The sequence below is a fragment of the Balaenoptera acutorostrata genome, chromosome 14, assembly GCF_949987535.1.
Source record: "Balaenoptera acutorostrata chromosome 14, mBalAcu1.1, whole genome shotgun sequence".
NCBI classification, from domain to species: Eukaryota; Metazoa; Chordata; class Mammalia; order Artiodactyla; family Balaenopteridae; genus Balaenoptera; species Balaenoptera acutorostrata.
The window spans coordinates 15,250,398-15,264,688 of record NC_080077.1 but is presented as its reverse complement, the minus strand read 5'-3'; the positions used below and the strand labels follow the sequence as shown (position 1 = coordinate 15,264,688).

Genomic DNA, 14,291 nt, shown 5'->3' with positions numbered 1-14,291 from the left:
ATTTTACTGAAAACTACGAGAAACAGGAAAATTAGTGATTTGTAGACAATGACCAGAGACTGTCTATCTGGTACGTACACCCTTCACCAAGTGGCATTTAAGGACCCTCATGTGCTGTGCAGATAATGTTCCAGAAACTTTCCATAAATAGGGAGCAATGCAATTTCAAAAGCAAAATAAGATTAATCTTTGTATTCTGAACATCAGAATTTTTTCCACTTGGATTAAATTAAATTAATAAAATAAACAGCAGCACAACAAAACTGCTCTCAGCCAGTTAGGTATAAACTTGGTTAAATGTGGCTTTCTGGCCAATATTTTTACTTCTGGCTGTGGGTTGGAGGATGTTGTCTAGTTGAACAGCACTGTAGACTCACAGTCAGATTTCTAAGTAAAGACCAGCAGGATAAATTGGTAGTATGTGCAGGGTCAGACAGCTGGACCACTGTTTTCATTGGGTGGGGCTGGAAGGAAGGGGGCCATACTGACTCTGGGTGATGGTGATGAGATGCCGCCCCCTTTTCTGGTCCTTCAAATGAACTCACTCATATTTAAAGCAATGTTACCAGCCAGTAAGGGGGTATTTCTGTTTGTCGGTTTTGTTTTGCTGAATATATGAGTAGAAAAAAGTAGTATGAAATTAAAAATAAACAGAGGTTTTATTTAAAGATCAGAGGCTTCAGGGCACCAGGATTTTAAGAGGTGGGGCAGCTGCCACACTGACAGGAGGGTCTGTCCTCCTTTTCAGGAGGAAAACTGGCATCAGAAAGAGATCTCTAAAGGCCAGTTTCTTGGAGACAAGGACTTCTCCTTTTTAGAGGTCACTAGAAGCACTCCTGACCTGGGGTACATGCTCTTCTCAATTTCATGTGGTTTGAGAGAGCTTTTGGCCCGATGTTTTGACAATACCTCTGAAACTTGATAAGTAGTTCATATTCTCTCTCTTTGAAAAGCTTTGCAAGTTAAAAGTTCTCATTTTTCTTTTATAGATTGCCTTAAATCTTTTTTTAAATTCATAGACTAGAAATACATCTTTCTTACTATTTAAGAAATGCCTTAGCCCTGCTTACTGTATATCTTGAGCTAATTAGAAATTAGATCATTACCAAGGAGTGAAACATTTTACTGTTTAAAATATAAAAATTTTGAAATTTTCTCGACTGCACTGGGGTTTTCTTGAGTCTACAGATTTTATTGGCTATACCCCAAAATTTAACTCTGTGAGAAGGTTCACTAGAGAAAATTTTATTTTTTCTTTTAATTCTGGAAGATTTCAAAATGTATACAAGAGTAGAGAATAACAACAAGTACCTGTCACCTAGCTTCAACTGTAATCAACATTTTGCCAGTCTTATTTTGTCTAACTTTAATTTTTAAATTTTATTTGCCTATTTTAAAACAAATACAAGATATGTCATCTATAGATCCATTATTATGTATCTCTAACAGTTGAGGACTTTTTTTTTTTATAAATTTATTTTATTTATTTATTTATTTTTGGCTGCGTTGAGTCTTCATTGCTGCATGCAGGCTTTCTCTAGTCGCAGCGAGCGGGGGCTTCTCTTCCTTGTGGTGGGCGTGCTTCTCATTGTGGTGGCTTCTCTTGTTACAGAGCATGGGTTCTAGGCTCGTGGGCTTCAGTAGTTGTGGCACAAGGGCTCAGTAGTTGTGGCTCACAGGCTCTAGGGCGCAGGCTCAGTAGTTGTGGTGTACGGGCTTAGTTGCCCTGTGGCATGTGGGATCTTCCCAGACCAGGGCTCGAACCCGTGTCCCCTGCATTGGCAGGCAGATTCTTAACCACTGCGCCACCAGGGAAGTCCCCAGTTGAGGACTTTACAAAAACCTAACCACGTTATTGTCACACTTTATAGAATTAACAATAATTTTTTAGAATCTTAAAGAAAATCTTTAAAAAATTATTTTAACAACTGATGTTTTCATACGGTTTTATTTCTGCATCTCAGAGGAGACGTGTCCTTGTGGTAGAGAGGTTTCATATCAAGACACAGCATCTTAAGGCTAACTTGTTGGAAAGCATGGCTGTGTAGAGGAAGTCATAGAGGGATTAAAGAATTCAATCCAGTTTGCTCACAACAGTTAGGGCTGTTGCCCCTCTAAAATTCTTATAAATACGGACTGCTGATGGAGTCATCAGTTCCTGCATGTAGCCTCTTATTTTCAGCCTATTTCTAGAAATTTGGAAAATGCTTTGTGTGCCTGTGTTTAAATAAAAGGGGGAATGAAATACTTTCACCATGGTCCTAGTGTTTGCTGTTTGGACAGCGTGGCTCTAGAGTGAATATACTATTTGGAACTGTGGCTATTGTACAAAGTGAGTCTTCAACCATAAGGATGGTCAGCTTTTTGGTCGGTGTTGATGGATGGGCTCACTCACAGCTCCCACGCAGCTCTGGGTGTGGAGGTGTGGATGCGTGGTATGTCATTTACAGCCCCATTCCCACAGCAGCATAAGTTGCTTTTGCTACCTGAGGGTCAAACCAAGCAGGAATCCTAGGCAGAAAAGGCTACGTCTCTCCAGCCATTGTTTTCTCTTCTTGTGACCAAGCAAGGTACAGCCATTTTACTGTAGGGCTGCTTGAGTCTTGCGCTACAACCCCGTTCGAGTGCCCGTGAGTGGGTATAGTGAGATGCAGTCCCTGTACACAGATGTCTCATTTTGTTGGATTCCTTATCATCCCACATCTAATGCTGCCTCCTTCCAAACCCTCCTTGCGGGGTGGGGTGGGGGGTCGGGGGGAATAAATCAGGAGTTTGGGATTAACATACACACACTACCAACAAGGACCTACTGTATAGCACAGGGAATTCTACTCAATATTCTGTGATAACCTATATGAGAAAAGAATCTGAAAAAGCTGTATGAGAAAAGAATCTGAAAACGGAATCACTTTGCTGTACACCTGAAACTAACACAACATTGTAAATCAGCTATAATCCAATAAAATTTAAAAAAAGAAAGAAAGAAAGAAACCCTCTTTAACACAAACATGAGGGCAATTTTTAAAAGGCACCCTTAGTGTGATATAAGGGCTGGAAAAATACTGGAGTACAACCTTTGCCTTGATTTGATCAAGTGGACAGACTTATATAATGGCTTCTGAGTGCTTTTCCATTTAGAGAGAGAACTTTCCCAAATATTATTTCATATGAATCTCAACCAGCCTGAAAATAGAGATGGTATTAGTTTCAATTTATAATTGGGAAAATGAGCTCAGAGATAAGGTTCCATGGCTGACAGGAGCTTGACTGTGCTCTGTCTGCTGTTTCCCCTGTACCTTCTAGGGTTAAGAAAAGAAAAACGAAAAGAAAAAACTCAGGTGGCTCCCCTCCATTTAGACCTTTGTATAAACTACCTTGCTCCTCTTCTCCCACCCAGACCATTAGAAAATTAGAAGAATTAGGAGTCTTCACACCAGGTGTTCTGTTGGGTGCAGAGCTTGGAGGCAACAGGAAGGAAGTCTTTTAGAGGGGAAATGGGCACAGGACAATTCATTCCCATTAGATCGCAGTTGTTGAGCAAATGGTAGAACAAAAACTGCCAAAACTTATGTTAATAGTTGACTGATTAGCCACTTAACATGTGTGGGGTGATGCTGCAGATATTCATTACGGTAGGTAGAAATGAATTCTTATCCCAGTTTACAGAAAAAGAGAGGAGGCTGTGAGAAGCTAAATAACGTTCCCAAGGCCAAAAATCAAGTAGATGGCAGATCAGACCCTGCTCTCCCGGCCACCTCCTGTTTGCTGACCTGGAATTACCAAGTTTCAGCCTGTGACAATTATAAAATACCAGATTTGAAGTATTTCATCTTGCCCCAGAGCACCCAGCCCTCTGCTCTGCTTCTGAGCCCACCATATCATCCACGGTTGAGGAGTGAATATGGCTTAGTTTGTATGAAAAGGCTCCTGAAATATGATCTCAATGTCAAGTTCCTATCTTAAAGCAGTTCTCTTTTCCCATGAAAATTCATGTGACTGGCAATCGGTAAAGCAAAATTTTCTTAACTGTCTCCCAGCCATACTAACAATAAACAAACTAAGACAGAATAACTTGTGAAGGAAAAGCTTCTCTCCCACCACCCAGTTATAAAAGTAATCAGGTGTATTAGACAAGGAACAGAACACAGAAAAGTAGAAAAACAAAGGATATGAAAAATTCATAGTTCCCTCCCCGATGATTATTTGGTATACTGTGATATTAACAATTTGGTAATATCGTTATCACCATATATTTAGCTATTTGGGGTATGTTCTTATATATATTTGTAATCATATTGTATCTATAACTGTTTAGTTTGCTTTTTAAATTTAATATTACAACATAAAATACATCTCTATTACATGCGCTTTGTTGGTACCATTTTTTTAATTAATTAATTAATTTATTTATTGGCTGCGTTGGGTCTTTGTTGCTGCGTGCGGGCTTTCTCTAGTTGCAGAGAGCGGGGGCTACTCTTCATTGCAGTGCGCAGGCTTCTCATTGCAGTGGCTTCTCTTGTTGCGGAGCACGGGCTCTAGGCGCACGGACTTCAGTAGTTGTGGCATGCAGGCTCAGTAGTTGTGACTCGCAGGCTCAGTAGTTGTGGCACATGGGCTTAGTTGCTCGGCAGCATGTGGGATCTTCCCGGACCAGGGCTTGAACCCGTGTCCCCTGCACTGGCAGGCGGATTCTTAACCACTGCGCCACCAGGGAAGTCCCTGAAGAGTCTTCTTTATAAGTTCTGACATGGGATTTAAAATCATTTCCAGATTATCTTTTTTATTCTCACCATTTGTGCATGTGTCCTCCTTATATTCACAAGGTTCTGGTTCCTTCCTGGTTACAGCCATGTAACCGTTCTGCTTCTTGGATTTTGCTGTTATCGTTGGGACCAGTTGCACTGCTCAGAGCCTCATCTGCTCCGTGGACTGCAGGGCTCTGGCCTCTCCCGTCTGTGCTGGTCCTCCAGTGAGACGGTGGAGCCGGGAGAATCACTCCTGCGGAGGAGATGGTTCGCAGGCTCGCCTCCTCTTCCCCCAGCATCCCGACACACGTCAAGAGCTCACCCGTTTTGTTCATGGTTTAGCATGTTCATTAAAGAGCTTGATACCCCTACAGCTTACTCTGCAAAGGGGTTCAGAGCAAACTGTGGGCCATCCTGTGGAGAAGGAAAGGGGACAGAGACGTCGGGTGTCTTTTCTGCCATGCCTCAGCTACCATTTTGATGTTTTCTGTTGTTGTTCTTAGAGGAATGAGAGGACAACACTGTTTCTGGAAGCATTCGAGACTTGTTTTTAAAGCTTGTTTAGTTGTAATGTGGTAGTGCTTTACGGGAATAAACTCTGGCTGACCCACTCAAGGGAGATAAGCTTGAAAACATTTAGGGTTTTGATTTGCTCAAAGGGGGCGTTTACCGTTTTTGAAGCAGAAATCCAGTGGGAAAATAGATTTCCCGGTGCTAGCTGTGTTTCAGTGCAAAAAGCATGCCTTTGAAGTCTAGTTCTCATCTCAAAAGACCTAACTGTTCATAAAAGTAAGAACAAGGTGGATGGATAAAGCTATGTGAGGAAGCTTCAGCATGAACGCGTTTGGAAACTTCAATCCGATACCGCTTTCCTCCCCTCGCATCTCGTCTGGCTCCGGCCCCGGCCCTTCCCACCCCATGTGTCACTGAGTTGTGTCTGTACGTCTTTCAGGGTCTATCTGGGCTTAACTGAAATCCTTGTCTTCTGTGGGCATCTGAGTTACAGAGAAAAGAGAGAAAGACTGAGGACGAGCCAGATGTGCGTTTAGTGACAAAGAAATGCATCCACAATGTACGAAGCAATCAGGTTATAAAAGCATGTATTCTTTTTTTTTAAAATAAATTTATTTATTTTCGGCCGCATTGGTTCTTCGTTGCTGCACGCGGGTTTTCTCTAGTTGCGGCGAGCGGGGGCTACTCTTCGTTGAGGTGTGCGGGCTTCTCATTGCGGTGGCTTCTCTTGTTGTGGAGCACGGGCTCTAGGCACGCAGGCTTCAGCAGTTGTGGCACATGGACTCAGTTGTTGTGGCTTGTGGGCTCTAGAGATCAGGCTCAGTAGTTGTGGCGCACGGGCTCAGTTGCTCTGCGGCATGTGGGATCTTCCCGCAGGGCTCGAACCCGTGTCCCCTGCGCTGGCAGGCAGATTCCTAACCACTGTGCCACCAGGGAAGTCCCCATTTTTGTTTTTTTAAAAAAAGAAAGCTTGTGTGCATGTAAACACATAGAAAAGACAGAAAGAACTTAAGCGTTAAGGAACCGTGGGTTAGGTTTCTTGGGATTTGAGGTGACTTTAACGTGCTGATCACTCTCGGAAGCACCTGAACCCTTAACAATAGTGTGAATTATTTAGATGGTTGGGAATGGGAGAAAAGGAAAACAAAAACACCATAGATTGGGTTGCCCAAAAAGTGAATTATCCATCTACAAGAACACGTGAGATTTTGTAAAAAGCATCTCTAAGTGAAACACAGAATGGTGGACATGTCTGAGTATGGCTGAATGGAATGACATCCCATTGTTGTGTGGAGGGCTGGTGTGTCACGGGCTTTGAATGCTCAAGACATCACTCATGGGTCAGAGCTTGGGCACACTTGCTGGACCCAAGCTATGCATATAATAAAATAAGCTCAAAACTCAGTTTCTGTAATGTTGCTGTCATAAATTGTCACCAAAGTTAAGTCAGCAAGTGCCTTTCTGAGGTAAAGACAGTTGCCCTGTGGTCACGGGGAATAACTAATTCACAATTTACTTATCACGCTTGACTATAAAGGGGGCTGGCAGGTGATCTCAAAGACTCATTTTATTTTATATCATCTAATGTAATACATCATTGTATACGTGTAACACTTCTAAAAGAGTCGATGAAAATTTGTGCCGTGTCCTGTAGATCCCTCAAGTTTAAAGATACTCAATTTGGCTCCTGCTAAAGATGTCTTGGATTTGACAATTCATGAAGAATTGTGAGAAATAGCTCAAGAATTACAGAAACTCTGTAGAACTCTAGACTCTGTAATAAACTTCAGAGTTCTGGGTCCTAAACTAGTAGCACAGTTGACCAACGTTTTTTGACTTGAAATCGAGGTATTAGAATGGCTGTCTTTCATTCCCCTGCTTAGGTTGCCATGCCATGCTATCTGTGTTAAATTTTTTAGGTTTAAGATTCATTGGTTGACCGTGTAGCCCACAATAATATGCATTTCCTGCTTTCCCCCACTAGCTCTTCATCACATTATTAATGAAATCTCAGTCTAACTCGTGCATAAGACTAGTGGATTTAGTTAAAATACTCTTAAACGCTGACATTTTTGCTGATGAGCATTGTGGGGATACCCCCCTGCCCCATCTCCTGTGCTTTCGTCTTCAGGTTTCATTTAAAACTCCCATCTTTCATATTTTGGTAAGAGAAGACTTTAAGTGGAAGTGTAATCTGAGCATCCTTTCTAATACACGGACTCAGCATGGGCATTTTGAAGCCAGCTCTCCCATCTGTAGTGAGAGTATTACCGTACAGTGACGGTATTTCAGAAGGCAGCTTTTGCAGTTGCAGGGCATCTTTGCTGGGAGCAGGGAACAGCCAGGTGAGATCCATTTCAGCACCGTTCGAGCCTTCTGGATTGATCGTCTTGAATTGGATCTACTCCCTTCAAGGCTCTGATGGAAGCCTATGGTTTGCAGCATGCTCCATTGGCCTGTAAACGGCATGGAATGATGCCAAACAGTGCCCAGCTTTGAGATTACTTTGGCATGATCGAGTCTGGGTACTATGGGATACTATTTAAGGCATTTTGTCATTGTGCGTAGTAACACGTCCTCCAACACTTTGTTGTGTTGCGGAAAAATCTCTGGGGGCTTTTCTGGTGGTCCAGTGGTTAAGACTCTGCATTCCCAATGCAGGGTGCCTGGGTTCCATCCCTGGTCAGGGAACTAGATCCCGTATGCCTCAGCTAAAGATCCCGCATGCCGCAACTAAGACCCAGTGCAGCCAAATAAATAAATATTAAAAAAAAAAAAAAAAGAAACCATCTGTATATTAAAAAAAAAAAGAAGAAGAAAAAGAAAAATCTCTGGAAGTAGTTGGTGGTGAGCTCTGGCCTTCAGGCCATGGCTGAGCTGTGGGACCCGTGGCCGGCCAGCCTTCCCCTCTGTAATCACTTTGAGTCTCAGTGTCTTCATCTGTAAAATGGAAACACTAGCACCTCGCTAAGTTTGTTTTAAGGAAAATGAGAAATGTATGTGGACCATAAAGCATCGTTGAAATCCTTAGGTTCCTAATGGTTATTGTACTATTTTTATTTGGCTTAAAACTTTTTACCTGTATTCTCAGGATTTAAAAAATTAGGGCATGTCTTAGGAATTCCCTGACAGTCCAGTGGTTAGGGCTCGCGCTTTCACTGCTGTGGGCCCGGGTTCAATCCCTGGTTGGGGAACTAAGATCCTGCAAGCCCTGGGGCGGGAATAAAAAAAGTTTAAAGATACTCAATTTGGCTCCTGCTAAAGATGTCTTGGATTTGACAATTCATGAAGAATTGTGAGAAATAGCTCAAGAATTACAGAAACTCTGTAGAACTCTAGACTCTGTAATAAACTTCAGAGTTCTGGGCATGTCTATATATCTACTGTTTTTGCATCTGATGACGTCAATTGCATGGGCTATCCTATGGGGACGATTGTAAACCACCGTTTTAGTAATATTTTTAAGGAAAATACAATGACTCATGAATACACGTGTTAGGCGTTTCTTCTTTGTTCACTTGGCTCTGGATACACTGGCCTTTGAACCACGGGGCCTTCTCACTTGCCTCCCCTACCTTTTGCTCACATACCCCTTGCTGACATCTTGGATCTCAGCTTTACCTTTACTTCCTCAGAGAAGCCTTCACGACACCCTGGCCTAGGTCATGGCCCTCTGTTTGTTGTCATTTGCTGTGTGTATTCCTTCTTCGTGACAGTTTCCACAGCTGCAATTCAGTAATTATTTATTTAAATGTCTGCCCTCTTCCCCGAGAAGGACACATTGTCGCTTAGATATGTATTCCAGCCAAATATGCATAACTTGTGTCTAATCACAAGGAAACATTACTTTAAAGTAAAAAATATTTTTCAGAGGGCTGTCTGCCTTCCACAGTAGTTTGTAAGCTCAAAGTGTCTGGGACCACACCTGACTGAGTCGTTGTGAAATCTCAAACAGGCCTGGAATGATGGGTGTTGTGTATCATGCCTATGCCTGGTTTTTCAGAAGAGTGAACGAATGCATGAATGGTTTGTACCTTTATCCAGATACAGAGTCCTATCTGCTTGCTCATAGCCCCTTGTATCTTTTGTAAGACAGCTGGATCATTCAGACAAAAAAAAAAAAAAAAAAAAAGACTTACATCTTCACTGTCACCAGCCCTCCATTTCTCTGTATTTCTCCTCTTCATGATTTATATTCTCGAACTTACAGTATCATTTCTAAATTGGTTGTGAAGATTGAAATTAAGTTTACATGGTTCTGTCTTCCCCGTAGCTACTACAGAAGAATGGTCAGCTGTCCACTGTGAACGGCTTAGCCGAGCAAGGAGAGCTCGGCCTCCAGGAGGGAGCCCTGAATGGCCAGGCGGAGGAAGTCACTGTCACAGATGGTAAGTCACCTTGCCGGGGGGCTGGGTAGAACCGGGGGCTGGAGAACAAACAACACCTGCAATCCCCGCAGAACAATAAAAACAGGCCTGGGTAGAATGGGCACTGTCGTCCTACCTGGGGGTGGGTGATGTTGACAACAAAAGCAATCAATTGATTGCAGAAAGAAGTATTTATCTGGTTATTTGCGTAGCCCCGTGGGAGCTTATAGTAACGCTTGGGTATCGGAAGTGAAGTTGTTTTTCCTTTTTCTCAGGCATCCTTACCTGAAACTTCATGATCTTTTTGTTGTTGTTGTTATTGTTGCCTTATTCCAACTACTTGTCTGATGTCGAGTGTGAATCCTTGTTGGAAATGCTGAAGTCTTGGTTACTTTCAGAGTCAGTATCTCTCACTCTAGAGTAGCCTACTGGCCTTGCGAAGATTTTTCTGGTAGTGTACATTTCAAGGTGCATACATCTTTGCCCAAACTATGGTATGCTGCATGTGTTATAGCTCTTGAGCCCAGAGATCCTCAAGAGGTGGTTATTGGAAAGCACATCTGTGACCACGCTATCACTGGTTTGATTTCAGCCCATGGAGGGGCTGGGGACTACACCTGGGGGTCAGAATCAAGCACCTTGACAAGTAGGTCTCTTGCGAAGGCCACGTGTTGGAGAAGAACCTTCCTCTGTTCCTGTTTCTTGTCTCGTTGTTCCATAAAGGAATCATTTAACCACTGCTGTTGAAGAGGCTCAGAATGATCATTTTCCATACAGTGAACTCAAGCTTACATGTAATGTGAATAAGACAAATGAAGGGAAAGTCTTGTGAAAGGAGACTGGCCATTGCCTCGTTGAGATGAGATTCTTCTAACATGTGGAACCTGTTTCTCCTCGTGTTCAATGCCCCTGTGGAGCTGCTGCAAGCAGGGGGCTGCTTTTGAAGTTGGTGGGAATCCTGATCTTTCTATAGCACCACAGGCACCATATAAAGCTAGAAATACATACAGCCTCACAGAAAGAGGATCTGCACGACCTAGTGCGAGAGTTTCAAATAATTTCTACCAAAGTAACTGGAACGGCCCCAACTCAAATTCCAGAGTCCCACGCTCTGTCCTTCCCATGATAACTTTTGAATCAAATCAAGCCACAGCCGTTTCGGAGCCTTCCATGGATGGGCAAGCCACCGTGCCCTGTGCTTCAGGGAGGATGAAGAAAGCTAAGAAACGGTTCATCAGGGGAGACAAGCTAGTCTATGGAAGGCTCCCTAAGATGAAAGTAAGGGGGACTTCCCGGGCGGTCCAGTGGTTAAGACTCCAGGCTTCCAATGCAGGGGGCACGGGTTTGATCCCTGGTCGGTTTGATCCCACATGCTGCATGGCCAAAAAAAAAAAAAAAAAGGTTAAGACAAGGCAACATGTTGATTATCTAATGAATTTTGCAAGAGATGAGAGCTGCTCAGAGTTCTGGAGGAGCCCTCGTTTGAGGTCAGGGGGTGGGATAAGGTCTGGGGACTGAGGGGTGGTTAGGTTTAGATTTGTTGGGACAGGGGCTGCCAGCCGAAGGGAGGAGAATAAGAACAGCCAGCACTTCACAAGCTTTTATTATGGGTCCTGGAACTGTGCCTTTTGTGCAGTATGGCCTCTAGCAGTAACCCTGTGAGACAGGTCCTATCTCGATTCAAACCCAGATCAGCAGATTTCCAAGCACGAGCTCTCACCCGCTGTGCGGGGCACGTCCACAGGCTTGCCCACTGGGATGGCATCGTCTGAGCAAGGGGTAGAATGAAAACCCAGAAAGGAAAATGCGCTGGGTCGGAGGGCTCTTCTGAAAGGCGAGTGGCTTCAGAAAGTATTTTGGCAATGTGGGATCACTGAAATATGCCCCCAAGGGAGTGTCGGGCCAGGCCTTTTTATCAGATCTGGTGTGGAGTGTTGATAAGAGAAGGGAGGGGCTTCAGTCGATGCCCTTGTTTCCATACAATCCTAGGTAGCGTGGAAATCCTGTCTAATCTGTGGCCTGTTTACCGGAGATCTGCTGGCTAGGAGATCCTCTGGCTATCTTCGTTTAGTCCAGATGTAGTTTCTTTCACTTTTCAGCCATGTGTTTAAACACTGATTTTTACGGAAAGTGACTCTGTTCCCACCCTGTGATTATTCCATTGTCTCCCTGAGCCTACAATGGCCTTGGGGGTCTGAGCAAATACTGATGCCTCTCACAGGAAGAGTGGTAATTAATATACCTTGTCCTTCACAAGATCCTGAAAAGGCCTGGGGGCCTAGAAAGGACCCCCATGTGGCCCAGGGCTGCAGAGGCCACCCCCCAGAGGCATTTCTGGAGTCTCTGCCTTTGGGCTGAGCTTTTACTGTTTTAAGCAGAACTGTTATTGCTTTGGCTTGTTAGGGTGTCTCTGAGGCAGCCTGGTACACTTGTTTTTTTTTGTTTTTTTTTTTTTAAAGTTTTACTTGATTTTATTTATTTATTTATTTATTTATTTATTTATTTTTGGCTGTGTTGGGTCTAAGGTTCGTGCGAGGGCTTTCTCCAGTTGCGGCAAGCGGGGGCCACTCTTCATCGCGGTGTGGGGACCGCTCTTCATCGCGGTGCGCGGGCCTTTCTCTATCGCGGCCCCTCCCGTCGCGGGGCACAGGCTCCAGACGCGCAGGCTCAGCAATTGTGGCTCACGGGCCCAGCTGCTCCGTGGCATGTGGGATCTTCCCAGACCAGGGCTCGAACCCGTGTCCCCTGCATTAGCAGGCAGATTCTCAACCACTGCGCCACCAGGGAAGCCCGGTACACTTGTTTTTATTATTTTTTCTTTTCCTATTTTGTCTGCCTAGCAATGCAAATGCAGAAAATTCTTTATGTTAAATTATTAAACAGTATATTTTCATGCTTTTCTTTTGACATAGGTGATAACCTGTGGTTAGATTTTATGTATTTCCAGGAATCCGTGTTCTACATGGCAGCTTACTGTAATGTAAATGAAGGCATAATTTGGTATGTAATGCTTATTTGTAGGATTTGGTGGGCCTTTGTTTCTACTCTTGCCCACTTCAGTAAGGAAAGCTCTGAGCCATCCTGGTCCCTGGGAGGATTGGCCAGCAGTGGAATTTGGTCCTGCCATAGGTGGATCGTTGGATGGGAGAAAACTACAAATGAGGGGCCTTCCTGCTCGAGGGCTTTTAATTTAAAGTGACAGACAATATTTAGACAAATGTAGAATGCAAAATATTCTTCTACCTTGACTTGCTCTCTTTCTGAAACCAGAAATACTGGTAATTCAGAACCAAACCTCTTCTTATAGTGAAAATGAAATCCTATTTCCTTGTAAACTTTCTTTAAATGACAGAAAAAGGGACCTGCTTACTAAATATTTTCAAAACTATGCAGTAGGGTTCAGATATATATATATATATACACACACATACACACACACACATATATATATCTATATATATAGATATATATATATACACACACGTGTGTGTGTGTGTTTTGGAGGGAGTTTGAAGATCATATAATTTCAGGGGCCATCTTTTAGAGAGTATACAGTCAGGCATGAAAACAAATATTTATTAAAATGAAAAAAAAAGAATTCACAACAAATTACTTTAGCCTTGGAGTTAGTCCCTTTTTTCTGAGTTCTTTTTAGGCGATTTATCATTTATCACAATGCTTATACAGGAATACAGCCTTTTCCCAACCAGAAAGTTCTATCCAGCCATGCCATGCCTAGCATTCACAGGGGCTGCACAAGTGCCATTAGTTTTGTGGAAAATCTGCTTCTGCTGATTTTAATCTCTTCTGCTGGAAAGATTAATAAAAAAGAAGACCCCTCCCAACCCAGATTATCGTTTGTTTTATAGTCTATCGTTTATATGGTTTTCTATGAGTTTCTATGGGTGCCTGAACAAGAATGATTTTTAAAACATTATATCTCAGTCCGGGTCCAACTTTAGATTTCAAATTTTTGCAAATTAAAACTTTTAGATTTTTCTTTTTTTGATTCAGTCTTAGTATCTGTTGGGCAGATTATTTTCTTTCCAAACAGATGGGGAAATTAAGTATTACAAAATCAAAAAACATAAGACCTCTTTTTTTAAAAAATTTATTTATTTATTTGTTTATTTTTGGCTGGTTTGGGTCTTCGTTGCTGCACATGGGCTTTCTCTAGTTGCCGCGAGCTGGGGCTACTCTTCATTTTGGTGCGTGGGCTTCTTATTGAGGTGACTTCTCTTGTTGTGGAGCATGGACTCTAGGAGCACGGGCTTCAGTAGTTGTGGCATGCGGGCTCAGTAGTTGTGGTGCACGGGCTTAGTTGCTCTGTGGCATGTGGGATCTTCCTGGACCAGGGCTTGAACCCGTGTCCCTTGCATTGGCAGGTGAATTCTTAACCACTGCGCCACCAGGGAAGTCCCGAGACCTCTTTATTTTGATAATAACATATTTGTTAAAGTGCCTACCGAACTCATTGCCATATACGAGTTAATCATGTGACTGTGATCTTAGTACATTTGAATATATCATTTACAAGGCAGTTATTTTTGGGGTTCTTTGAGATTTGTCTTTCTGCAGAGTAGCTACAGCAAACATTGTAAAGCCTGTGAATGTTATGTTTTCTCCATCCTTCACAGGTCACATTTGCTTGTGTGAAACAAACACA

At 43.0% G+C, this 14,291-nt stretch overlaps 1 protein-coding gene across 1 annotated transcript in view; it reads left to right on the top strand.

The window, feature by feature from the left end:
- Positions 1-14,291, top strand: part of AKAP12 (A-kinase anchoring protein 12) — a 101,577-nt gene that overhangs the window by 46,261 nt on the left and 41,025 nt on the right. Inside the window, exon 2 of the mRNA XM_057527565.1 lies at positions 9,532-9,646. Coding sequence (XP_057383548.1) covers positions 9,532-9,646 — 115 coding nt within the window. The remainder of the gene's footprint in view (positions 1-9,531; positions 9,647-14,291) is intronic.